Genomic DNA, 26,660 nt, shown 5'->3' with positions numbered 1-26,660 from the left:
TGAAATGGCTTTCGCTTTTCCACTGGCAAAACTGTTTGTATGAATTTGTGGCAGGACAGTGGGTTTCTTCCAGTGTCTTTACACCTTGGGACTGTTGTTCTTCTGTTTGCTGAAACTATGAAATTCCTGATGCTCATGCTTGATAGGAAACTTCCTTGGTCGTCCCAAGTTTCGCCCGCTATACCCAGTGCCTCGCTGTCCTACATGTCCTCAGCAGTACTTCCCGGGGAGTAGATCGGACTACCTTTCTTTGGTTTGTACCAATCACTTGTCTGTTCAAAATTAGACTCTGTGTTTCGTTTGTGCTTCTTCCCATCCATCCAACTTATGCAAATACAGTCCACCATTGTGGAATCTGTTCGGCCACTGGTGCCTTTTACACTAGCCTGGTTGAGAGTATCTATGCAGAAGGAGCCAAACTAGCCCTGTCGTACCTATGTGATGTTCTCTTTGGCAGATACACAACCGTTTGTCTGCCATTCCTGGTCACCCATCCCATGTCTCTCTCTTTGATGACTTTTATGGGCACTTTACACTTCTCTTTTACCTCCTGGAATTTGCTTTCAGCTATTGCTCCAGCAGCTTTTCTTCACACTACCTGCCACTTTCCCAATGGGTGTGAACCCTTCACCATCTTGGCTTCATGTGGCAGCCTGTGTTCTTCTTGGACTTCATTTGCTTATATTTGCTTGCTCTTGAGGGAGCCACTGTGATGTTTATGTGTGTCCCTGGTCACATTGGTCTGATGGGAAATGAGGCTGCTGACACTGCTGCCAAGGCTACAATTCTCATACATTGACTCATTAGTTCTCCCGTTCCTTCCTATTATCTCCACATTGCCATCTGTTGGCAGGTGGTGTCACTTTGGCATCACCACTGGGCTTCCCTTCATGGGAACAAGCTCCAGGGGATTAAACCTCTACCGACTGCTTGACAGAGCTCCTTTCATCCCTCTCGCCACAAGGAGAGGTTCTGTTTTAGGCACTGTTGTTTTAGTCATCATCATTTGTTAAGTGATGATCCCTCACCACTTTGTACTCATTGTCATCAACCTTTGACGGTTCACTATTTTCTGACTTAATGCCCTTTTTTAAACCATTTATGTTCTAATGTATGTTTGGTATCTGAGTTATGCCATTTTAGTGAACGGCGTGCAGGCCGTCGATCATGTTTTAAGTTTTATCCGTCATAGCAATATGATAAAGCACATTTAGTCTTTAGTTCAGGACCTCCATTGCCTCTTGGTGTATCTTGTGGGGCTTCCTTTCGTTCATTGGGCTTAAAGTGTAGTCACTTTTAACTCCTATTTTCATATTCGTGTTCCAAGTTCTGACATGGGCATGTATGACCTTAGTTGTTTTGGGCTGTGAAACAAAACAATTTACCACCTTATAAAGACATTAGATGATCAAAACAAGTAGCAAAACAATGTAGACAAGATATCTGCACTTTGCAAAATGTGGCAATTGCCTCTATATCATGAAATGTGTGACGTCATCCACATGAGCTAAAAACAGTGCTCTAAATCTCAGTTACACAATCAATCACACAAATCCAAAGGCTTTAATCTCAACTAAATACTTGGGGATTACAATTACAAGTTACTTAAATAGGAATGATCACACAGAATAGTAGTGTGAACAGCTAAGTTGCTACTCACCTTATAGCGGAGATGCTGAGTCGTAGATAGGCACAATAAAAGATTGTCATCGATAATAGCTTTTGGAGGCCTTCGTCGGAATTAGATGGCAAACACACACACACACACACACACACACACACACACACACACACACACGACTGCTGTCTCAGGCAACTGAGGCCATACTGCGAGCAGCAGTACTGGTGCATGATGGGAGTGGCAACTGGGGGTAAGGGAGGACAGTGAGGGTAGGCATGGTGGGCAGTGATGTGCTGTGGGGGAGCACAGGACGAGGTGGAAAGAGGGCAGGGAGCTATGTGCAGTCGGGAGGTTTGATGGAGGTAGCGGAGAGGTGGGTGTTGGGGGGGAGGGGGGGGAGGTAGCAGAAGAGGAGAGAAGTAAAAAGACAGTGCGATGGAGAAATGAGGGCTGTGTAGTGATAGAATAGGAACAGAGAAGGAGCTGGATGGGAGAGGACTAACGAAAGTTGAGGCCAGGAGGGTTACAGGAAAGTACCATATATTGCAGGAAAAGTTCCCACGTGCGCCATTAGAAAAGCTGAAGTTGGTGGGAAGGATCCATATGGCACAGGCTTTCGTAGTTGTCTGCAAAAAAACCAGCTTACTGTTCTGTTGCATTCTCCTCATGGTAGGTAAGTTCCACAATTTGCAGGTAGCAGTTTGTCAGCGCACATTGTATGTCTGCGGAGTAACCAGTGAGAGACAGACTTTCAGTATTGTGTGTTTCACTCTGTATTGTGTGTTTCATTGCAGTGGTCTAAGGAAGTGACATTACGTAAGTGTACAGCAATTTAGTAAGCAACTTCACTTGCCATAAAGTAAGTATGTGCACACATTCTTAGATGAAATGACACAGACTGAATAGTGCACCAGAGCCAAATTGTCCTGTCACATTTGGCTGTACATAGCAATTTCCTGTGTCCGGAAGCGAATTGAGAGAGAGGTTTCATATCAAAAGAACACAAATTGTGGAAGTTGCGAAATTGGTGCTGAACTTTTTGTGAGCAGTTCACTGTGCAAAATGGAGCAGCTACTGGTTCATCCCCACAAAACTTCAAGAAGTCCGTCATCAGCTGAATTCAGTCTCTCTTTGAAAGCACCAAGTTGTTGAGGACAAGGAGTAAAAGAAATAAATATGTTTTGTTCTCAATTGTTTCTATTGTATGTAGAAATAACTGAAAATTAATTGCGAATTTGGCACATGGCCTGTTTGACTGTCATGATTGCATAATGATAAGGCTCTGTACTTACATTTGGGCAGAGCCATCCAGATTTAGGTTGCCTCTAGTTTTACAAATTTTTTAAGGAAAATGTTGGGCTGATTCATGTACAAAGTTCAGATGGTTGTCAAGTGCCAGGCTGTTCTCCGTGCCTTGTGTCATCATCCATCAACAACAACATATTAAAATGTAGCCGTCTCTCCCTCAAGTCAATCACCTTTTTCTTCACTCTTTCATTTCATTCCTCAAGCAGTGTATAGGATGTCGGAGAAATTTTAGATGCTTCACTTACTAGTTTTGTTATACAACAATGTCCAAATATGATTTCCAAAGCTAAGTAAACATGAAATGACACTTCAGACTTATTATTCACTTGCGCCGTTTTCCACAGTGTCTGCAACTTTTGCACCACTTATTTCTGTTTAAGAAGAAACCAAGTATATAAACAAATGTGTGCTGCCACTTGTTAAACATCTCGTAAGATGGAAATGCTGTGTGGCTAGGGCCCCGTCGGGTAGACCGTTCACCTGTTGCAAGTCTCTAGAGTTGATGCCACTGTGGCGACTTGTGTGTCAATGGGGTGAAATGATGATGATAAGGACAACACAACAGCCAGTCCTTCAGAGGAGAAAATCTCCAACCCAGCAGGGAATCGAACCCGAGCCGTTAGGTATGACATTCCGTCGCGCTGACCACTCAGCTATCAGGGGCGGACAGTATCTCGTAAAAAATATATCACAACTGATTTTTAAACAGAATTAACCTGAAATTATGTACGATCTGTGTAAGTTTTGTGCTGCTTCCAGAATGCATCATTAAACTACATTTCAGTGTGATGATTGACTAGAATAACTGAGATAAGGGTGCTAGCTCTAATCCGTGTAAGAACATTGTCCAGTTGTGCTTCCTGCTTTATGCAAAGGTCTACCAACATGAAATCTAAGAAACAGAGGTGAATAGATGCTTAAAGACTTCGTACAGTTAGAACAGAGATGACAGCAGAAGCTCACCTCATTTCGTACAAAATCAGTGTGTCTGTTGATAGTCGAATGAAACAATATACTTTGTTAACTTTTTGGAGACTAGCCACTGAGAAGAATATCGAGCCTAGGAAACCGACATTTGTGCTGTTATCTAAAGCATTATAGGCACATACAGGGTGTTTCAAAAATGACTGGTATATTTGAAACGACAATACAAACTAAATGAGCAGCGATAGAAATACACTGTTTGTTGCAATATGCTTGGGACAACAGTACATTTTCAGGCAGACAAATTTTCGAAATTACAGTAGTTACAATTGTCAACAACAGATGGCGCTGCGGTCTGGGAAACTCTATAGTACGATATTTTCCACATATCCACCATATGTAGCAATAATATAGCGTAGTCTCTGAATGAAATTACCCGAAACCTTTGACAATGTGTCTGGCGGAATGGCTTCACATGCAGATGAGATGTACTGCTTCAGCTGTTCAATTGTTTCTGGATTCTGGCGTTAAACCTGGTCTTTCAAGTGTCCCCACAGGAAGTAGTCACAGGGGTTCATGTCTGGCGAATAGGGAGGCCAATCCACGCCGCCTCCTGTATGTTTCGGATAGCCCAAAGCAATCACACGATCATCGAAATATTCATTCAGGAAATTAAAGACGTCGGCCGTGCGATGTGGCCGGGCACCATCTTGCATAAACCATGAGGTGTTCACAGTGTCGTCTAAGGCAGTTTGTACCGCCACAAATTCACGAAGAATGTCCAGATAGCGTGTTGCAGTAATCGTTTCAGATCTTAAAAATGGGCCAATGATTCCTTTGGAAGAAATGACGGCCCAGACCAGTACTTTTTGAGGATGCAGGGACGATGGGACTGCAACATGGGGCTTTTTGGTTCCCCATATGCGCCAGTTCTGTTTATTGACGAAGCCGTCCAGGTAAAAAATTAGCTTCGTCAGTAAACCAAATGCTGCCCACATGCATATCGCCTTCATCAATCCTGTGCACTATATCGTTAGCGAATGTCTCTCGTGCAGCAATGGTAGCGCCGCTGAGGGGTTGCCGCGTTTGAATTTTGTATGGATAGAGGTGTAAACTCTGGCGCATGAGACGATGCGTAGACGTTGGCGTCATTTGGACCGCAGCCGCAACACGGCGAACGGAAACCCGAGGCCGCTGTTGGATCACCTGCTGCACTAGCTGCGCGTTGCCCTCTGTGGTTGCCGTACGCGGTCGCCCTACCTTTCCAGCACGTTCATCCGTCACGTTCCCAGTCCGTTGAAATTTTTGAAACAGATCCTTTATTGTATCGCTTTTCGGTCCTTTGGTTACATTAAACCTCCGTTGAAAACTTCGTCTTGTTGCAAACAACACTGTGTTCTAGGCGGTGGAATTTCAACACCAGAAAAATCCTCTGTTCTAAGGAATAAACCATGTTATCCACAGCACACTTGCACGTTGTGAACAGCACACGCTTACAGCAGAAAGACGACGTACAGAATGGCGCACCCACAGACTGCGTTGTCTTCAATATCTTTCACATCACTTGCAGCGCCATCTGTTGTTGAAAATTGTAACTACTATAATTTCGAAAGTTTGTCCGTCTGAAAATGTACTGTTGTCCCAAGCATATTGCAACAAACTGTGTATTTCTATCACTGCTCGTTTAGTTTTTATTGCCATTTCAAATATACCAGTCATTTTTGAAACACCCTGTATGTAACTGATGTATCTTCAAGTGTGATACCTGCTAAAGAGAAGACCAAACATCAAGATATACTTTTCATATATACTGCAGTCCTTTGACAGTGAAAAGTACGAGGTGAGCATTGAGCAATTTCTTCCCCTTGAGCTTTCAAAATGTCTTGTTCACTCATCATACATGAAGTATTTGTGGCAGAATTAAAACAGACTATGAAACACAATTACTTAAGTCACAAAATTGCATTAATGCGATCGTATTGGCTCAGCATTCACGTCACATCTGTTATGTTCACTAATTTTTCTTTCAAGTAATTCTAGAAATTGACAACAGAAGACAGCACCTGTCAAGGGACAGGTAGTGAGACATCTGTACATTGTTCTTATATGCATAATCCAGGTTTTTGAACAATAGATGGCTAATGCATAAAAAAGCGGCTCAGCTTATATTCTGGTGCAGTCTTTGTAACACATAGTTGTGGCATGAGCTTTCTCGGGCTTGATCTATAAAGTGTTAGCCTCAGTGACTGCTGTAGCATTGCAGAACTGTTCTGTCCCGTGTTTTACTCAGTCATATGTTTTACTCAGCAAGGCTGCTCTATTTCTCAAAATTAATTAGTTTTTTTTATCCACTCTTATCACTTAATTGATTTGATGAAATACAAGTATATTGGTAGACAAGGTAAATTCACCTGGTTGTAATGGGTAAATCAAACCATGAAAAGTCCAGGTTGGAATATCAACAATTACAGAAGGGATAGATTGCTACTCACTGTAAAGATGACACATTGGATTGAAGACACTCAAAATGAAAAACTGTGTGGCAGTCTTTCATTTTACCTTTCTGCTTCTCGATGTGTCATCTTTACGGTGATTAGCACTCTTCTATTCTTTCCACAATTGTTGTAATGGATATATGTTTCATGTGGGTTAATTTGCACGCTTTTGATAATTGTTCTGATTAGTGCATTAGCGTAGTTGTTCTTATTTATGTACACAATGTGTTTTCAATATTTTCTGTAACAACAGTATTAATCGTTCAGTAAGCCACAAGTCCACTTGTTGCATGTGTTTGTTTAATTGCTCATCTTCATTGTTTGCTGTGTAGAAATAAGGGATGCTCTTTTTTTATGTTTTAGATGACGAACAGCCAATCCCTCCACCACTTACACCAGCAACTCTTAAAACAATGCGACCTCCACCCCAGAAACTTCTCTTCTCTGCTACACTTTCCCAGGATCCTGAGAAGTTGCAGCTGCTGGGATTGTTCCAACCTAAGTTGTTTACATCAGTAGTTTCACAGGAAAAAGGTAAATTTTACATTATCAGCCATCCAAAACTTTTATAGGGACAACCACTTTGTAGTGAACCGCCGGCCGGTGTGGCCGAGCGGTTCTAGGCGCTTCAGTCTGGAACCGCGTGACCGCTACAGTCGCAGGTTCGAATCCTGCCTCGGGCATGGATGTGTGTGATGTCCTTAGGTTAGTTAGGTTTAAGTAGTTCTAAGTTTTAGGGGACTGATGACCTCAGATGTTAAGTCCCATAGTGCTCAGAGCCATTTGAACCATTTGTAATGAACCCACATGTAACAAATATTTCCATGAGGCTCAGTAAAAATGCCCTAAGATCAGTATTTCTGAGATTTATATTTACTAAGAGCTACTTAAGGAAGAATTATCTTTAAATGAATAAATGTGAGCCAATTTGCAATTCAGATTCATTTTTGGTTGTTGCAAATGACATTCAACTGCACCGAGAAATGTGCTTTAAACATATCATAATCTCGACCTGTTGCCCCATGTCAAAGGGGCCGACATAGCACAGATGCTCACTCCGGATTGGCACACAGTCAATGGCAAAACAGTTTCTTGTTTTTGTTTGTCGATTGAGGAGCAAGGGATTCATACGTGCGAAGAGAACTGGAATGTCGGAAAGTGTGCCACGAGAGTATTCAGACAAGCGAAATAGGCTCATGCCTGGAAACATGCCTGGCTCGTCTGATCTGAGCCATATGGGAGAGCGTTGTGACCAGGGGTGTGACTCGGCGTTGTCACTTCCAACTAGTGACAAACTGCACAGCCTGTTCACCTACTACATTAAGGAAGCCCGTGTCGACGCTGTCCTTTGGTGTCCACCAGGGCAGCTGTCGACGCTCAGTGCTGTTGCGACTCACTACGGAACCTCTGAGGGGCTATTAATAGTGAGAGACCAGTCAGATTGTGACAAGGGGTGATTTTGCTTCATAGTAACGTGAGGCCAGACACTGCCTGTGTCACACAGAATACTCTGCATTGTTTTCATGTGAGGTGTGGGATTGTCTATCTTACAGTTCACATCTGTTGTCTAATGATTTCGGCTCGCCTGTACCTGAAGTATCAGCTCTTTGTCTGTGATGGAGTGGTGCGTGTTGGAAGAGTGATTCCAGTGCCGGCATTCGTCCTTCTCAGAAAGTATAGACAAATTAGTGCCGTGTCGGAACAGTCACCTCGGCAGAGGGGGTGATTGTGTCTCCTCTGTCAGAACCTCATTGCTGTGCTTCTCGATTGCTATAGTGTTCATTTGATGATGAAGTATCTGTAATATCTCAAATGTATCCATACATTTTATGTGAATCACACAGCTAAATGACAGTAATTCACGTTTGATTCTTTGATCAATATTTTCTAACTCCATTCTAATGAGCTCGGTAGTAAGAGATGTATCTGCACATAAAACACTCAGATTATTGTCGGTACATTGAAGCTAGCACATGTACATGTTTGGGATCAAACTTGCGAATTTCTTAGTAGAATGTAGTTTGTAATGAGGAAACCTTCCAGAATGTCCAATCTTTTGGTGAAACAGTCTAAATACAGGAAGGGAGATTCTAATATAGATGGCAAAATGGTTTTAATATGATATTTTAAATAGCGATTTCCAACAAAGTTGCCTTGAAATTCAAGTGTGCAAACTCATTACATCCTTTTCATTGTATCTGCTGTAGAATGGATAATCATCATCATCATCATCAGCCAGTTCAATCACTTAATGATGTGGCTCTTTGAGTCGGCGTGTAACAAAGCATCCCAGTAAGATCTTTCAATTCTTCCAATCCTAAGCTTCCCGTTGCCAATTGAATCCCACTGTCTTCATTATATCTTTGTCCCATCTGTCTGGTGGTCTTCTTTTAGGTCTCTTTTGGTAAATTGGGTTCCAGCCAACGACTTGTTTAGACCATCTACCATCTGTCGTTCGAGCAACATGACCAGCCCACTGCCATTTCAATGTATTCACTCTTTCCATTATGTGGATTTGTTAGTACAATTTAGTTTGTAATGAGAATACGTTCCAGAATGTCCAATCTTTTGGTGAAAAAGTCTAAATACAGGAAGGGAGATTCTAATATAGATGGAAAAATGGTTGTAATACGATATTTTAAGTAGCAATTTCTGACAAAATTTCTTCATCTTATTTCAATTGCTGTCTTCCTGTCTTTTTTTCGTGTAACCCAACATTGATCTTCCTATTCCTCTTTGGGCTACTGTTAGCTTCATAACAATGAACTCGTTTAATGTCCATGTTTTGCAGCCGTAAGATATTACTGGCAATGTACATTGGTCAAAAATAGATTTCTTTAGCTCAACTGACTTCTTAGGTTTCAAAATTGAATAGTGCCTCCCATAAGCTTGCCAGCCCAATTTAATTCATTGTAATATTTCTGGTTTTAAATCTCCTCTTATGTTTATCAGTTGACCCAGATAGATATATTCTGTGACCATTTGGAGTTGTGTAATTCCAACTGATATATTTCCCTCGGGTGTCCATTCATTGCTTATTACCTTGGTTTTATCAATGTTCATTTTTAGTTCAACTTCAGAGCACACTAATGCAAGTTTGTTAACTAATACTTGAAGTTGTTCTATGACATTTGTAAATAGGACAATATCATCTGCAAACCTCAAGTTGTCCAGTCTTTTCTCGAGAACTTGAGTTCCCCAGTTCATTTTAGACTTTTTTTTTTTTTTTTTTTTTTTTTTTTACTGCTGAAAATAGTTTGAGAGGACAGAATAACCTTGCTTTACACCCTTTTCAATGGTGAAATTCATTAGTCACTTTGGCAATGCTCACAAAGACTGTGGAGGTTTTGTAAATGTTACGTAGGATTTTGATATAGCCCTGTTCTACTCCTTGTTCTTTTAGAGCCACAAACATAGCTGGGTGACTGACTGAATCAAAGGTGTTTTCAAAGTCTATAAAAGCAAGGCAAAGGGGTAGATGGTACTCATTTGTTCTACTAATTGTTTCCCGTTGTGTGAATATATGGTCAAATGTGCTAAATCCTTATCAGAAACTGACTTGCTCAACGGGTTGAGGCTGGTCGAGTGTAGTGCTCAATTAGGTAGTCAAGATCCAGTGAAAACTTTGTACACCTTTATTCCAGTCTCTTGGTACTGTATCACAGTGCAAACAACCTGAAAATATCTTATTTAAATGCTTTGTGAATTCCTCATACATCAGATTTAGAACACCAACTGGGAGGTCATCATTACCTGGAGCAATCCCTTATTTCATATTGTCTATTACGTGTTTGGCTTCTGATGGGAGTATTTAAGGAATTTTGGGAAGAGAAGCATCCAATTTGTCTAGGATCAAGGTATCATCATTGATTTTACTGTATAGGTTAGTATAATTGTAAGATGTGGACTCTGACCACAATCAATTGGTTATGACGTGTAGCTTAAAACTGAAGAAAATGCAAAAAGGTGAGAATTTAAGGAGATCGGACCTGTATAAACTGACTAAATCAGAGGTAGTACAGAGTTTCAGGGAGAGCATAAGGGAACAATTGACAAGAATGGGGGAAAGAAATACAGTAGAAGAAGAATGGGTAGCTTTGAGGGATGAAGTAGTGAAGGCAGCAGAGGATCAAGTAGGTAAAAAGACGAGGGCTAGTAGAAATCCTTGGGTAACAGAAGAAATATTGAATTTAATTGATGAAAGAAGAAAATATAAAAATGCAGTAAATGAAGCAAGCAAAAAGGAATACAAACGTCTCAAAAATGAGATCGACAGGAAGTGCAAAATGGCTAAGCAGGGATGGCTAGAGGACAAATGTCAGGATGTAGAGGCTTATCTCACTAGGGGTAAGATAGATACTGCCTACAGGAAAATTAAAGAGACCTTTGGAGATAAGAGAACCAGTCGTACGAATATCAAGAGTTCAGATGGCAACCCAATTCTAAGTAAAGAAGGGAAAGCAGAAAGGTGGAAGGAGTATATAGAGGGTCTATACAAGGGCGATGTACTTGAGGACAATATTATGGAAATGGAAGAGGATGTAGATGAATATGAAATGGGAGATACGATACTGTGTGGAGAGTTTGACACAGCACTGAAAGACCTGAGTCGAAACAAGGCCCCCGGAGTAGACAACATTCCATTGGAACTACTAACGACCTTGGGAGAGCCAGTACTGACAAAACTGATGATGGTCGAAGTAGAGAGGATATAAAATGTAGACTGGCAATGGAAGGAAAGCATTTCTGAAGAAGAGAAGTTTGTTAACATCGAGTATATATTTGAGTGTCAGGAAGTCATTTCTGAAAGTATTTGTATGGAGTGTAGCCATGTATGGAAGTGAAACATGGACGATAAATAGTTTGGACAAGAAGAGAATAGAAGCTTTCAAAATGTGGTGCTACAGAAGAATGCTGAAGATTAGATGGGTAGATCACATAACTAATGAGGAAGTATTGAATCGGATTGGGGAGAAGAGAAGTTTGTGGCACAACTTGACCAGAAGTAGGGATCGGTTGGTAGGACATGTTCTGAGGCATCAAGGTGCGACGGGTCGGGCTCTTATCGCGCAGTTTCCTTTCCCTGAAAGAAAATCCACCTACCTCGTTTCTTAGGTAGTTGCTGCACTCGCCTCTCCTGATAGCAGCTACTGGAAAAATTGCAGAAAAGCAGTGTTGAAGAAACTGCAATTTAATAGCCGCTCACCGGAGGCCGCGATACATGTTTGCTGAAATACAATCTATGAGCAATCTTCCTAAATAAATTGAGTTATTGGAATGGTAGTAATTGTTTACTCAAACGAGAACGCGAAGTTGGTAATTCTATTTAAGCTCTTTATTGTCTTTAAGCCTGATCATCAGCCCGCTAATCTACGTTTGAAGAAAGTTCAGTTCACAATTCTATCCACACTCAAACCCCGCCAGAATTAGCTTTCAAAGTTACGGAATTTACTTAACTGCAACACAGACGATTTTCTAACATACACGTTTGCAGTCGATGTTCAATAATAGTTCGTTTTTTAACGTTAATGCTCGCCATAAGCACTTAGTAAAAGTTTACGAAGTACCGCCACGCTTTTAATTATTAAAGTTACTCGCGTCTTTCGCGGAACGAAAAGTCACAACTCGCTCAAACTCACACTACGCGTTACTGGACTCTTCCAGTCTCAAATCGCACAGTACCGAACCGATGAAGCCGTTTTATGACTTCATTTTACACATTATTCGCGAGGACACATCAAGCATGTCTCTTCTCGATCACAGTTCCTTCGCGACTCCTCATCCACTCGCGACTCACTCTCCTAGTCTGCTAACCGTCCTCGCATCTCATTGGCTCACACATCACACAGCCAATCAGAATTAACTCTTTGGGTGCGCCTCGCGCCAAAATCTAGCACGCACCAGTCATGACTTCTGAATCATTTACGTCATGATTTCTTGTTACACAAAATTTACTGTATAATTTAACAAACCGAAAGGAAAACTAGACTTTACTTTATTTCCAGAAATTATTTAAATACTCGCGAACGTTCTGGCTGCTTGTACAATACCATACACTCTTGGACATCCGACATTCACTAAGATGGGGAACCACTGGCGACTCTGTTCCCACGGTTACATCGTCTGAACACTTGCGAGTTCCAACCTAGATTTTATACACTTGCAAAGAATGGCGAATGTCCCTCTTTCATTCACTCAGGCACACTCATTCACTCTCACCTACTCATATAAAATAACTGTTCACAAAAATTCAAAACATTTATGGTTTTAACAAAGTTATAGGTGAATTTCTAAAAGTAAAATTCTCAAAATAAATACAAAAGCACGGAAGGTGATTTTGTTTCATAGTTGGATGGTCACTGAAGGTGATCTATACATAATGGTATTTATTTAGACTCGAAAATTGTAGAAATTTGCGTTTTCTGTAAGATTTTTCTAATTTCCAAAATATGCAGGTTTCAAAGCTCAAATTTGGATGACTTATTTTTATTCATAACAGAAACTAGTATATTAACTTTTAATTTCCTCAGGTTCCTCAGTTAGAAGTTATTAAAGATGAAAGTTCCACGTTATACACGCGGCTAGTTAGCGCACAGGTCTTACATTCTCACGGTACAGACATGCCATATGGTCGTGACGTCAGACGAACGGACACCGGTAATCTGCCCGCTACAGCACATATGCTAATCTGATGGCTACTTTACAGTCTGTCTACATTTCACAGTAAATATTTGATAGAAAACTGTGCGCTCGCACTAGTTGCGACGCCACACACCTCCTGAGGAAACTAAATTTTTTCATTCATGACAAACTTTTAGTTTTCTAAAAAAATTTCCATTAAAGATTTACTCAAACAGCTATTTAACATTTATAGTTCCTGTACATCAATCATCCACTTATACCTAGGGCTGACGACCTACAAAACATCTTATATCTAAACATGCACTTTTATCATCATTCAAAAAAAAAATTTTTCAGATTACAAAATTCTATTTACAAATTCCTGAAAGAGAAAACAAACCTAAATACTATCTTGATGTACGTCACACGCACACTAACACTACTATCGCTATGGTGAGCGTCACTTTTTTACCACTTACACTTAAGATTTTGATAGCACTCGTAGTTCGACCGGGTCCTGCTTGGGAGGTCCATTTCAAGTCTCGTGCTACCACCTCTGTTTACTTCGGCGCACCTGAAACATCAGCTGGCCTCAGTTCCCTTTCTAACTGCTACGTCTTAACCTACAGCAGCGATAAATGGCGCTATCTGCTTGACTCTAAAGTCTCATATTTTTGATAAAATTTACTTTACAGTATGTACAATTTTCAAATTTTTTTTTTTTTTTTTTTTTTTTTTTAAATGAAAAGTGAATTGACTTTCCTAATGCAGTACCGAAGTGGCACATTTACTCTTTAATTACTTCTTCATCTCATAATCAAACATGTTATGGTTACATAAGAAATACTAAGAAAAACAATTCCTACAAATAATTCACAAATACATAATAAATCTCCGCCAGCACTGGTGACTCTCCAGTTCCTGTACAATACACAACAATATAAAATATACACAAAATTATCAATATTACAATTCTGTCTCCAGGCAATCTCCTGTAGTCCTGTATCATAAATTAAACACTGAAAAATACATATTTACTTATTCATTTATCAACACTACAATCCTTATACTAATCTCTACGACAAACTTGGGGAGCTTTGTGTGTCTCTGGTCAAAAATGGAATCGATGTCATGGGTACTTTCCTCATCTCACATATCTGGAGTTACTTCAATTTCTTGTCAACATCAGGTTTTCTCTAGTCACATTCGGGTTTAATTTACAACTCTCATACTCATACTTCACACACTCAGGTTAGTATTTGTTAAAGCGTTTCCTACTAATCTGCGAAACCTCGTTACCCATACTTTCTAACATACATCCACCTCCTGAGTTACCAACGTCGCCTCAGCTCTGTTTACATTCGTAGCCTCACTTCCTTTTGTTTACAAACATCTCCTCTGTTTACCATCAAACGCCACCTCTGGTTACCAACATTAAGCTTTTTATTTACTCACCTTCGTAGCCTCACTTTTTCCTAATATCGAGCTAGCCAAACACTATGCTCATTCTTTCTCCTTTTCTCACATATTTCTCTTCATTTGACAGTCAGTCCTGCTGCACTGTCCCTTTAACTTAACTTCCTTTACCCCTTTGACAGTCAACCTTGTTGCACTGTACCTTTACTCATTTTACCACTAAATCACCTCCTGAGGCTCTGACTTCATTGAACAGACAGTTTTGCTGTACTGCTCCATTTCCTTTCCTAAACATTAGCTTAATGCTACGTCTTAACATATCGTTCTGTTACTTAACAAACAGCTTCAATGTTCGTCACCATATTTTCTGAGGCTCTTACATTTCTTAGTTATTTTACCTTTCTAAGGGCATTACTCACACCTTAGGCCAAACATTTACTTTACTGAGACTTATTACTTATCTGAGGTATCTTAATCCTTTTTGATTTTCTCTTACACTCATTCCTTACGCTTAACCAATACTGCACTGAGGTTCTTTCCTACTCATTACTTAAACACTTTATCACTTAAAAACTACGATAGAGAAGAAGGAAAGACGATAGAATTTTAGTTCTGAATGAAAGAAGAGGTAGGTTGACAATACGGAAAAGAAAGTGGAAGAAATATTGTCAAACGACTCGAGACCTAGTGCTCGTCACGCACTTAGCTCTGCAAAGAGTGCAAAGCTCTCTGAGGTATCTACTCACTCCTGGCCACGTCTCTCTTTTGAACATATCTTTTCAAATCCACAATGTTCCTAAGCCCTAACACCTTATGTGATTTCACAAACTCCAGTCTATAAGCATTTGGGTGAGGCTTCTCTACGATTCTAAATGGGCCCACGTACTCATCGGTAAACTTCTTTGTTTCTGACGTAAGTTTCTTAGATCTTTCCCTAGTTTTCACTAGCACTAGATCCCCTACCTGAAAACTAGTGGGATCAGCTCTTGCGTCATGCCTTCTCTTTCTTTCCAGGGCCTTCTTTCTTATATTAATACGTGCCAGTCTCTCCTTCTCTTCGATGGCTATGTCTGTGAGATTTGGAAACTCGACCAGGTCGAATAAAATATTATTCGGCCTAATGTCACACATTAGCTCTACTGGTGCATATCCTGTGGCTTCATGCTTCAGATGGTTTATTACTTCTTCGAAGTATTCAATATAATTGGCCCAAGCGGAGTGTTTTTTTATGACAATATGTTCTACACAATCTGTTTAACTCCTTCATAATTCGCTCACACATGTTCCCTTGAGGAAAGTACGCGGAGATTTTTATGTGATCGATACCTCTCTGTTGTAAACATTCACTAAATTTCTTAGAGATAAACTGGGGCCCATTGTCTGACAATATTGCCTTTGGCACTCCTATCTTCCCAAAATAGTCCTTCTCCAACTTATTCACTAATACTTTAGAGTTGGCTTTCTTAATTGGGTAAAATTTTACGTACTTAGTAAACCCATCCACCATCACAAACACATATTCACATCCCCCTCTAGACACTGGTAGTGGACCAAATAAATCTACAGCTACTAAATCCAGCCGATTTTGTGGTTCTACTGAATACATCTGTCCTTGGATAGTTCTATTGTTGGCCCTAACTTTCTGGCAACGATCACAGGATTCTAATCGCTGTTGCACCCTTCTCCACATATTATCAAAAATTACCACTTCACTTAACTTAGCTATACATTTACGAGCGCCATAATGCCCATACTTACAATGTACGTAGTCTATAAGTGCATCTACATGTTGCTCCGGAAAACATATTTTCCAATTCTCCTCACTGTCTTTCCTGCGCCTAAATAAGACATCTTTATGCACTTTATAGTAGACCAGTAATTTTGGGTAGTCTGGATGACCTAATCTACTCTTTACTAATTTAATGTTGTCATCCTGGTTCTGTTCCCTCCGTAGGTTCTTACAAATGCGCTTAATTAAGCCATCGTCCTGGAGCTGCATGATGGCCAACATTACTTCATTATTATCGGTATTTCTTAAAGATTTCCCTTCTTGTCCTGTATCTTTCACACTTCTTGATAAGGCGTCCGCCACGATGTTCTCGGAACCCTTAATGTATATCATCTTATAATTAAATTGCTGTAAATACAGGGACCACCTTCTTAATCTAGCATGTTTTAGCTGACATGAGTCTAAATATGTAAGGGCACTATGGTCTGTGTAGATCCAAATTTCATGTCCTAAAAGGTACTTTTCAAATTTTTGCAGGCCGAAAATAACAGCTAATGCTTCAAGTTCAGATATACTATAATTTTTCTCGGATTGTTGCAATGACCTGCTCGCAAAGGCTATGGTCTTGTGGACTTCCTCTTCTCCTTCTTTTTCCAACTGAAATAGTTCAACTCCTAACCCGTAACCACAAGCATCAGATCCCAGACAAAATGGTTTCGAAAAATCGGGATGGTTCAAAATCTTACTATTAATAAGAGCTTCTTTCAATTCTTCAAACGCCTTCTGACACTCAGAAGTCCATTTATAAACTACATTTTTCTTTAAGAGTTCTCGCAGGCACGGTGCATTGAATAATTGTCCAGACACAAATTTTCTATAAAACCCAAACAAACCAAACATCCCCTTTAATGCTTTACGTGTTGTAGGTGCAGCATAATCCCTTATTGCTCTAATCTTTTCTGGATCCGGCATGATACCATCGCCACTCACTATGTGCCCCAAGAATTTAATTTCTTTCTTCACAAATTCAGTTTTGTCTAGCTTCAATTTCATACCCCCCAATTTTATGGCCCTCAATACTTCATCCAATAACATACAGTGTTCCTCCCACGTTGGTGTCGATATCAAAACGTCGTCTACATACACTGTAATTCTTCTTAGTAGATGGTCCCCTAATACCTGCGACATAGCTCTTACAAAGGCACATACACTTATATTTAAACCAAACGGCACCACCTTATACTGATAACATCTACCTTCGAATAAGAATGCCGTGTACTTTCTTGATTCCTTTGCTAACGGTAGGTTCCAATATCCACAGGTCACATCCATGGATGTAAAGAACTTAGCACCTTTAAACTTTTGTAGCAGTTCTTCAATATTCTCCGGACGGTCACTCTCAGGTAGTACTATTTTGTTTAATGCTCGAGCATCCAACACTAGTCTAATTGAGCCATCCTTCTTAGGAACTATGACTAGCGGGTTATTGTACACACTAACAGCCCTTTCAATAATTCCCCACTCTAACATATTTTGAATTAAGTCACGTACTGCCTCCTTATGTACTTCTGGGATTGCAAATGGTTTTTTGAAGAAATGAGCGTCTTTCTGCACTGTCAAAAAACACTCATAATCCTTTACTAGCCCTGGTTGATCTGAGAAAACCTCGGCATGTTTGACTAGTATTTGTCTTAAATCGTTTTTCCTTGCTTCATCAATATCAATTAATTCTAGTAATTTCTCCTCGATCCTATTTCTGACACTCACAAGCTCAGACGGATCCTCTACTTTTTTGCCACCGTACTCATTATAGCCCTCCAAGAATTTCTCTGTTTTACAAATACATATAGGAAAATCATTCTGCTCAGGATCCTCACATAGCTGCTTACCGATGAAAGGTATAGTAATTAGTTTACCCTTAATTTTTACCATAACATCATTGGTAGAAAAATTCACCCATCCTTCATATTTATTCAAAAAGTCAGCCCCCACCAATATGTCTACACTCAGTCCATTTATAACTAAGAAGTTCTGTCTTATTTCTACTTCCTTAAATGCTATGGGTAGAAACACTTCCTGTTTTACTGTCTTCTTAGTCTTACCGGTTGCTACTACAATGTTCAAGCCACTTACTGGCATCTTAACAATCTGTTTACTGTTAGGGAGTTCATTTACCAAGTTCTGGGATACTGCACAGACTTCCGATCCAGTATCTATCAAACATTTAACTGGTTCATTTAATACTCTTAGCTCTACTATCGGTTGCCCTAAGTACTCTTTATTTATTTTGGGTTCTGCTTCCTCCAATAAATCTTGCACAATTTCTCTCCTTTCGAAGCCTGTCTTTTGGGTGGCAATCACATTCACACTTACAGGGTTTATTTCATGCTTATTATCACCCTCAATTCTAGTGGCAGCTCCTATCAGCCTATCCACTATTGCTAAGTCAAAACATTTTTCCAATGTTTCCCCCTCTTTCTCATTAACCTCCTTTTCTACGACCCTATCCAAGGCGTCGTCATTAACCTCTACCTCCTCCTCTAATCTATCCTCTTCTTCGTAACTATCTACAACATCAATTATCTTATCAAGCACAGTCACAACCCTGCCATTATTACTGTTCTCACCCCTATCCGACAGCTCTTCATTAGTTTTACTGTGCATAATGTCTTTCTGATTATTACCCTTATAACTAGTACTTAGTTCTTCAATAAGTGGCTTCTTATGATTATTCTTACAGTTAATTGGTTCATTAACCTCCACTTGACTTAAAGCTACTATCTCTGTCTGTTTTACGTTATCCTCCCTAAATTTTGTAGCAACAACATTTATGTTAGGTGGTCGTTCAGGCTGCTTTCTTATGAATGGTTTTGCCAGCGGATTTAACTTTAAACGCTGTTGCCTACGATCGCCAGCACACTCGTAGACAATTAATGGTTTTCCGAGCGCGGTGCGTCATCACTATGCCTCCAGCTGACCGCCTCACCTCCTGACATCTGTCGGCCGCTGTCATACTGCTCGCGTTCATTGAACCTGTTAACATATGTTCTTCCTCTACCACGTGAACTGCCACGGTATCCGCCGCCTCTCTGAACACCCATCCTATTAATGTTTACATCCGCGCGATTGTCATTCTGCCTAGCAGGCGGGCGATGCTCCCTCCTCATGTTTTCTTCTTCTTTTTGGACGGATTCAACCCTTTCTAAATACTGTACGAACTTGTCAATGTTATCTCGGGGCGCAGATATGATCTTAGTTTTCCAGTTCCACGGTAGCTTATTTTCTACCCCTAATATGATCTGTTCTGTTTCTAACTTATTACTAAGGTAGGACAGAGTTGTTACCCACCTTTGAACAAATCGTTTGATGCCCTCTCTCTTGGGGTCATACTTCTCTCCCGACCAGAACCGATTAAGAACATCCATCTGCTTTCTCTTTCCCCAGTATTCCTCAAAGAACGCTAATTTAAATTCTGACAATTTCGCGTATTTTTCAGAGGCTAAATTCCCCCATACTCTGGCCTCTCCCATCAAATTTGAAGTGATAAAGCCTATCTTTTGTTTATCGCTCCATACTTTCGGCAAAACGTCTTCAAAATCGTTCCAAAATTCTCTGGGGTGCATGTTCTTACTTGGGTCAAATTTTAAAAACTGTCTGTGGGTAACATACGCAACCTCGGTAGATTCAATTATTCCACTGGAAATTATACTACCACTATGGTTAGAAACACACTGTTCTACTTTGGTTAGTCTGCATTCATGCCCACAAAGTTGCTCATTCACACTTTCACTGAAATGGCTTATGTGAGTCTCTAAATTATTGACCTTATTTACAACTTGCTCTCCAAGTTTCTCACACCGAATTTTGGTATCATTTACTTTACATTCTAAGGCGGCATGATTAATTTCATTGGAATTCTCTACCACTTTTATGTGCTCACATACTTTATCTAATTCTGCATCAACATGGGATTTAAATTGCTGTTGATCCTCAGTAACCTGTTCGATTCGTGTCGTCAATTCACTTTGCACTTGAACAATATTTTCTGTACATTCTAGTTTAACCTGCTGTATTTCAACATTTACTTTACTACTGAGCACTGCTAAATCTTGCTTCCAACAGTCTCTGAGATCGGATATTTTGGAATCTAAATCAGCGCCCATTTTAGTCATCTCATTACTTAAATCAGATCCTAATTTAGACATTTTTGAATCCATTTTACTTGACATATTAGTTTCCATTTGTGACATATTAGTTTCCAATTTTGATATACTGGAATCCATTTTTGACATACTGGAATCCATCTTACTTGACATATTGGAATCCAACACGTTCATCTTAGTTAATAGATTCATCAGCATACTGGCGACATTATCCTTCGCCCCCTCATTTGCTGATACAATGTCCCTATTAACATTAACTACCAGCATGGGTAACTGTAACTCACTGGGCACTGACATATTTGGATCTGACTCCAAACTATAATTAACATAGGATGAATCAGTCAAACTACTACTGAAATTGGGTTGAGACACGTCTAAACTAAAATTCATGGGGTCATTTTCCCCTGTCTCCATCCCACTATCACAACTTAGTTCCGCCTTTTTGTCACTTGGTTGAAACTCAGCCATTTTTCTCAGTTTGACTCCACAAACACACAAAGTTTTCAAAAGCACTGTACTTAACTTTGTGCTTCGGCGTGCTGCGTTGCTGCTAGATGAAACTGCGGGTCCGTTCACCATACACTGCAATGCTGTACCAGTTTCCGGGCCCCTGCTCGAATCAGCGCTGCCAACTGCCACTGCTGTCGTCGCCTCTGCGTAGTCTCCGTAGCTCGTCGTCTGCCAGAAGCCGTCGTAGACTGCTATTCCAATCGGCGCGTAGTCACCGAAAAATTCTTCCGTTCCGTACAACACATTACAGTTCACGGACACTTTCACTGTCCTTCCTATTCACGTGGCGATATCAATTTGTACGCTACACAGTTCCTACACATAGCGAGCACTTCTGTATTGTCCGGTAATTGTCACTACTGCTTTTTTTGAAATTCACTGGAATTTACTATTTTTATTTCCCGGCCGATGCACCACTTGCGACGGGTCGGGCTCTTATCGCGCAGTTTCCTTTCCCTGAAAGAAAATCCACCTACCTCGTTTCTTAGGTAGTTGCTGCACTCGCCTCTCCTGATAGCAGCTACTGGAAAAATTGCAGAAAAGCAGTGTTGAAGAAACTGCAATTTAATAGCCGCTCACCGGAGGCCGCGATACATGTTTGCTGAAATACAATCTATGAGCAATCTTCCTAAATAAATTGAGTTATTGGAATGGTAGTAATTGTTTACTCAAACGAGAACGCGAAGTTGGTAATTCTATTTAAGCTCTTTATTGTCTTTAAGCCTGATCATCAGCCCGCTAATCTACGTTTGAAGAAAGTTCAGTTCACAATTCTATCCACACTCAAACCCCGCCAGAATTAGCTTTCAAAGTTACGGAATTTACTTAACTGCAACACAGACGATTTTCTAACATACACGTTTGCAGTCGATGTTCAATAATAGTTCGTTTTTTAACGTTAATGCTCGCCATAAGCACTTAGTAAAAGTTTACGAAGTACCGCCACGCTTTTAATTATTAAAGTTACTCGCGTCTTTCGCGGAACGAAAAGTCACAACTCGCTCAAACTCACACTACGCGTTACTGGACTCTTCCAGTCTCAAATCGCACAGTACCGAACCGATGAAGCCGTTTTATGACTTCATTTTACACATTATTCGCGAGGACACATCAAGCATGTCTCTTCTCGATCACAGTTCCTTCGCGACTCCTCATCCACTCGCGACTCACTCTCCTAGTCTGCTAACCGTCCTCGCATCTCATTGGCTCACACATCACACAGCCAATCAGAATTAACTCTTTGGGTGCGCCTCGCGCCAAAATCTAGCACGCACCAGTCATGACTTCTGAATCATTTACGTCATGATTTCTTGTTACACAAAATTTACTGTATAATTTAACAAACCGAAAGGAAAACTAGACTTTACTTTATTTCCAGAAATTATTTAAATACTCGCGAACGTTCTGGCTGCTTGTACAATACCATACACTCTTGGACATCCGACATTCACTAAGATGGGGAACCACTGGCGACTCTGTTCCCACGGTTACATCGTCTGAACACTTGCGAGTTCCAACCTAGATTTTATACACTTGCAAAGAATGGCGAATGTCCCTCTTTCATTCACTCAGGCACACTCATTCACTCTCACCTACTCATATAAAATAACTGTTCACAAAAATTCAAAACATTTATGGTTTTAACAAAGTTATAGGTGAATTTCTAAAAGTAAAATTCTCAAAATAAATACAAAAGCACGGAAGGTGATTTTGTTTCATAGTTGGATGGTCACTGAAGGTGATCTATACATAATGGTATTTATTTAGACTCGAAAATTGTAGAAATTTGCGTTTTCTGTAAGATTTTTCTAATTTCCAAAATATGCAGGTTTCAAAGCTCAAATTTGGATGACTTATTTTTATTCATAACAGAAACTAGTATATTAACTTTTAATTTCCTCAGGTTCCTCAGTTAGAAGTTATTAAAGATGAAAGTTCCACGTTATACACGCGGCTAGTTAGCGCACAGGTCTTACATTCTCACGGTACAGACATGCCATATGGTCGTGACGTCAGACGAACGGACACCGGTAATCTGCCCGCTACAGCACATATGCTAATCTGATGGCTACTTTACAGTCTGTCTACATTTCACAGTAAATATTTGATAGAAAACTGTGCGCTCGCACTAGTTGCGACACCACAAAGGGATCACCAATTTAGTATTGGAGGGCAGCATGGAGGGTAAAAATCGTACAGGGAGACCAAGAGATGACTACACTAAGCAGATTCAGAAGGATGTAGGTTGCAGTAGGTACTGGGAAATGAAGAAGCTTGCACATTGCACAGGATAGAGTAGCATGGAGAGCTGCATCAAACCAGTCTCAGGACTGAAGACCACAACAACAATAGGTTAGTATATAAATTTCCAATATATTCCAGTATTTTTCCTTGTCTATAATTCAGCCTTGATCTGTGTCTAATGCTATTAGGTGATTCCTTCCAATCAGAAGCATTCGCTTGGCTTTCTTTAAACTAGATTTATTCTCAAGACTGGCTTTTAGCATGTCTTCCTCATACTTTTTCATGTCATCTTTCATGCTCTTTCTCAAAGCTTTGCACAGCTCTGCATATTCTGTCGTATCATTGTGTGTATCAACTTCATTCTTCTTCTCTTGTCCATCAAACCTGTTGTTTTAATTGTCAGTTTCTTGGGTTGGTTTTGAGATTTACATGAGCCACCCACTTCTTCAGCTGTTGTGATTAGCACCTTTGATACTTCTTCTGCTTCACATTTTTTTTTTTAAATTTCTTTGAATTCTTTCTTGCAATTCCTCTTTCCATTCTTCATGATTTTTGACATTTAAAATTTTACTTTTTCATTTAATTAGTTTTTATCTTCCATATTTTGTATTAAATTCAAATCTTGCTCTTACCAATCAATGATCACTGCTTGTCTTGAACCTGTTTAACACAGCGACGTCTTCAATGTTTTGTGGCCTCTTGGTGAGACTGGAGTCTCTCTCGTTTTTTACTTCAAAGTTAGGACTCCTCCAAGTCCATTTGCGACTTGAGAGCTTCTTAAAAAAACGTATTCATAATAGCAGTTTTCATGCATTTTCCAAACTGTACCCTGAATTCAAGCAAAGGCAGTATTTGCCTTTACTGCGCACTTCACTTAAACCAATGATGCCAGTTAATTTTCTCTAGTTCCTCTTCTATTTCTGTTAATCTGTCATCTCCCACTAGCATACGACAATTGTACGTACATATTTGACGGCAATGGTTCTCTTTTTTTATAGACTTAGGATTTTGTGACACTAAAGCAGCTCCCACCCAGAGATCTGAACATGATGCTATTTTAAGTCTGGAACATTTTACCTGACTATCACACATCATGACGCAAAGGTGATAAGCATAACCACCATGCTTGCTTCAGAACGGATTGGCGATATAACTTTCCAAGCCGCCCCTAACATGGGATACAGATGCGTTTGTCTGGCCGCTCCTCTGGAGAACAGACGTTGCCTATGCATGAGAAGTATAGGTTGAAAAATGAAAGACACCTAGCCCTCAAAACCTAATATTGTCAGGGTTGGAAAAGAACTAGAGTTGGCTGAGGATGACCAGATAGGATAGAGAAAAGTGAGGAGCCTGGCATAAGTAAGTGGAAGCAATGCCAGGACTCAGCTCGGGGCCCTGGGGATTTATTGTGTTATGGTTACATAAATATAGTGCTTGCTTTTATTGAAAGCTGCATCTGTAGGAAAACTTCATTGTAATGGAAAGAAGCAAGAAGTTTTCTCCTCTTTCTATACTTTTACTGCAGACACTATGAAGCAAAATCCCTCTTCAAGAATCTACAGGGTGCAGACGCTATGAAGTAAAATCCCTCTTCAAATATCTACAGGGCAAGTATTTGATCATCATCATCATCATCATCATCATCATCATCATCATCATCTAGAACAGTTTTCAGCCCCAGGCTGTGTCTGTTTGGAAAGTGACCCTTGCCATCAAGTCTGTTTCCCCATCATCTTTCTGTGTTCACTCTGGTCCAGTCCTCACCTCCTTTTCCAACACTCTCCTCCACACATTTCAGCCATCTATCCCTCGATCTTCCTCTTGATCTTTTCCTTTGCACCTCCATTTCTTGTGTCTTCTTGGTGATCTCATTGTTTTCTATTCTCTTTAAGTGCCCATATCATCTTAACCATGATGTTTCTATCCTGCTCTGCAAGGGACCCTCTTTCACTGTTTCCTTTACACTTTCATTCCTCATCCTATCTTTCCTTGTTACTCCTACCCCACTTCTAAGGAACTTGTTTCCGCGTGCCTGTAATCTGCTTACATCTCTTTCCTTCATAACCCACGTTTTAAGTGCACAGGCCAGTACTGGAATATACAGTACCACTGTGCTTTTTTGTGGGTCATATTTGTTCAAAAGCAGGTGCCGACTACTTCACAGGAATGCTTCTGTCTATCTGCCACATTCACTGATGTCTTTGTCATTTCTTTCATTTTCCTCTGTCACACTTCCCAAGTACTTAACATTTTCCACCTTTTTCAATTGCTCACCTCCAATACTTGTTCCAGCAGTTGGTCTATCTTTATCTCTAGTTGTAACCAGGATCTTGTTTATGTGATATAAAAATTTCATTCCATACTGTCTCACAGTTTCTTCCTAAGCATCCAGCTGTTCCAGTATCTTCTCCTTCCTGTTCCCCCAGATCATCAAATCTTCTGCAAACACCATTGCTTTCATCCTGTCTTCCCCAGTTATTTTCTTACACCTTATTCATTAATTCATCCAAGGTCACAACTTTCGTGAAGAATGGCTATTCTAACAAGGATATAGATCGAGCACTGCACTCTAGGCACAGAATAAGGAGTAACGACGAACAACAGTGGTCGAAGGGCAAAGTTTTTCTTCCTTATCCAAAAGGACTGACAGAGGACATCAAAATAGTCCAAAGAAGGGTAGCTTTTGTGTGTCACAAAATAGGGGAGAGTGTGTCACAGATTAATAAGCAAATTGGGATGGTAATCATTAAAACAAAGGCACATTTCATTGTGGCGAGGTCTTCTCATGAAATTTCACATCAGCTGTCTCCTCTGAATGTAAGAGTATTTTAGTGTCGACAACCTACGTATCGAGAAATGATAATCGTAATAAAATAAGAGAAATTGGAACTCATACAGAAAGATTTAAGTGTTCAATTTTCCCACACACTGTTAAGAGAGTGGAATAGTTGAGAAATAGTCTGAAGATGTTCGATAAATTCTCTGCCATGCACTTAATGGCGAATTGCAGAGTAATTGTGTAGATATAGGAGTACAAATCATGTAGCTGTACAAACTTTAACGTCTGTTAGAATGCAAAGTATCCTCTGCCACGCCCTTTGCCACGACTTGCAGAGTACACTGCATATGTAAAGCATATGCAACAGATTATATCAGGAACCATATTTCAGTGTGCCAGTCATCTCGGTCAATGTGGGCTACATCCACCCTCGAGTTCTCTTCGCAGTTCGCCGCTTTACCTCCGAGGATGTCTCCCGCAGTCGGAGACGAAACGTCAGGAGAGAGTGAACAGCAACTATCCTTTTCATTATATTGTTACATATCATATTAAAGGTTATACTTGAAAATTGTGTGCATCAGATATCAGGCTAGTTTGGTTTACAGGATCATAAATTTCAATGTAGAAAATAAGCTGTGTAATATTGAAAGGACAATAATTTTCTATACAGGGATATAAGTTTGGCAGCATTTTTAGTATAGATAAAACAATATAGATGTAGTAGAAAAGTTGTAGCTGAATTTAAATACTTTAAATAATTTAGGAGTAAAGAAGACCACTCATCAAATAGCAGATGTGTTGAGCTGTCGACAGGCACATTCAAAAATAAAATAAAACTTAGTTGTGTGTT

The 26,660-nt window shown here is 40.1% G+C and overlaps 1 protein-coding gene across 4 annotated transcripts in view; it reads left to right on the top strand.

The window, feature by feature from the left end:
• The window catches only part of LOC126267968 (probable ATP-dependent RNA helicase Dbp73D), a 143,122-nt gene that overhangs the window by 82,320 nt on the left and 34,142 nt on the right, over nucleotides 1–26,660 (top strand). For all 4 annotated transcript variants that reach the window (XM_049973313.1, XM_049973312.1, XM_049973314.1 and 1 more), the window contains one exon: nucleotides 6,712–6,882. In XM_049973313.1, coding sequence (XP_049829270.1) covers nucleotides 6,712–6,882 — 171 coding nt within the window. The remainder of the gene's footprint in view (nucleotides 1–6,711; nucleotides 6,883–26,660) is intronic.

This window comes from Schistocerca gregaria, chromosome 4 (assembly GCF_023897955.1).
Source record: "Schistocerca gregaria isolate iqSchGreg1 chromosome 4, iqSchGreg1.2, whole genome shotgun sequence".
NCBI classification, from domain to species: Eukaryota; Metazoa; Arthropoda; class Insecta; order Orthoptera; family Acrididae; genus Schistocerca; species Schistocerca gregaria.
The sequence above is the reverse complement of the archived record's forward strand: the minus strand, read 5'-3'. Positions and strand labels throughout refer to the sequence as shown.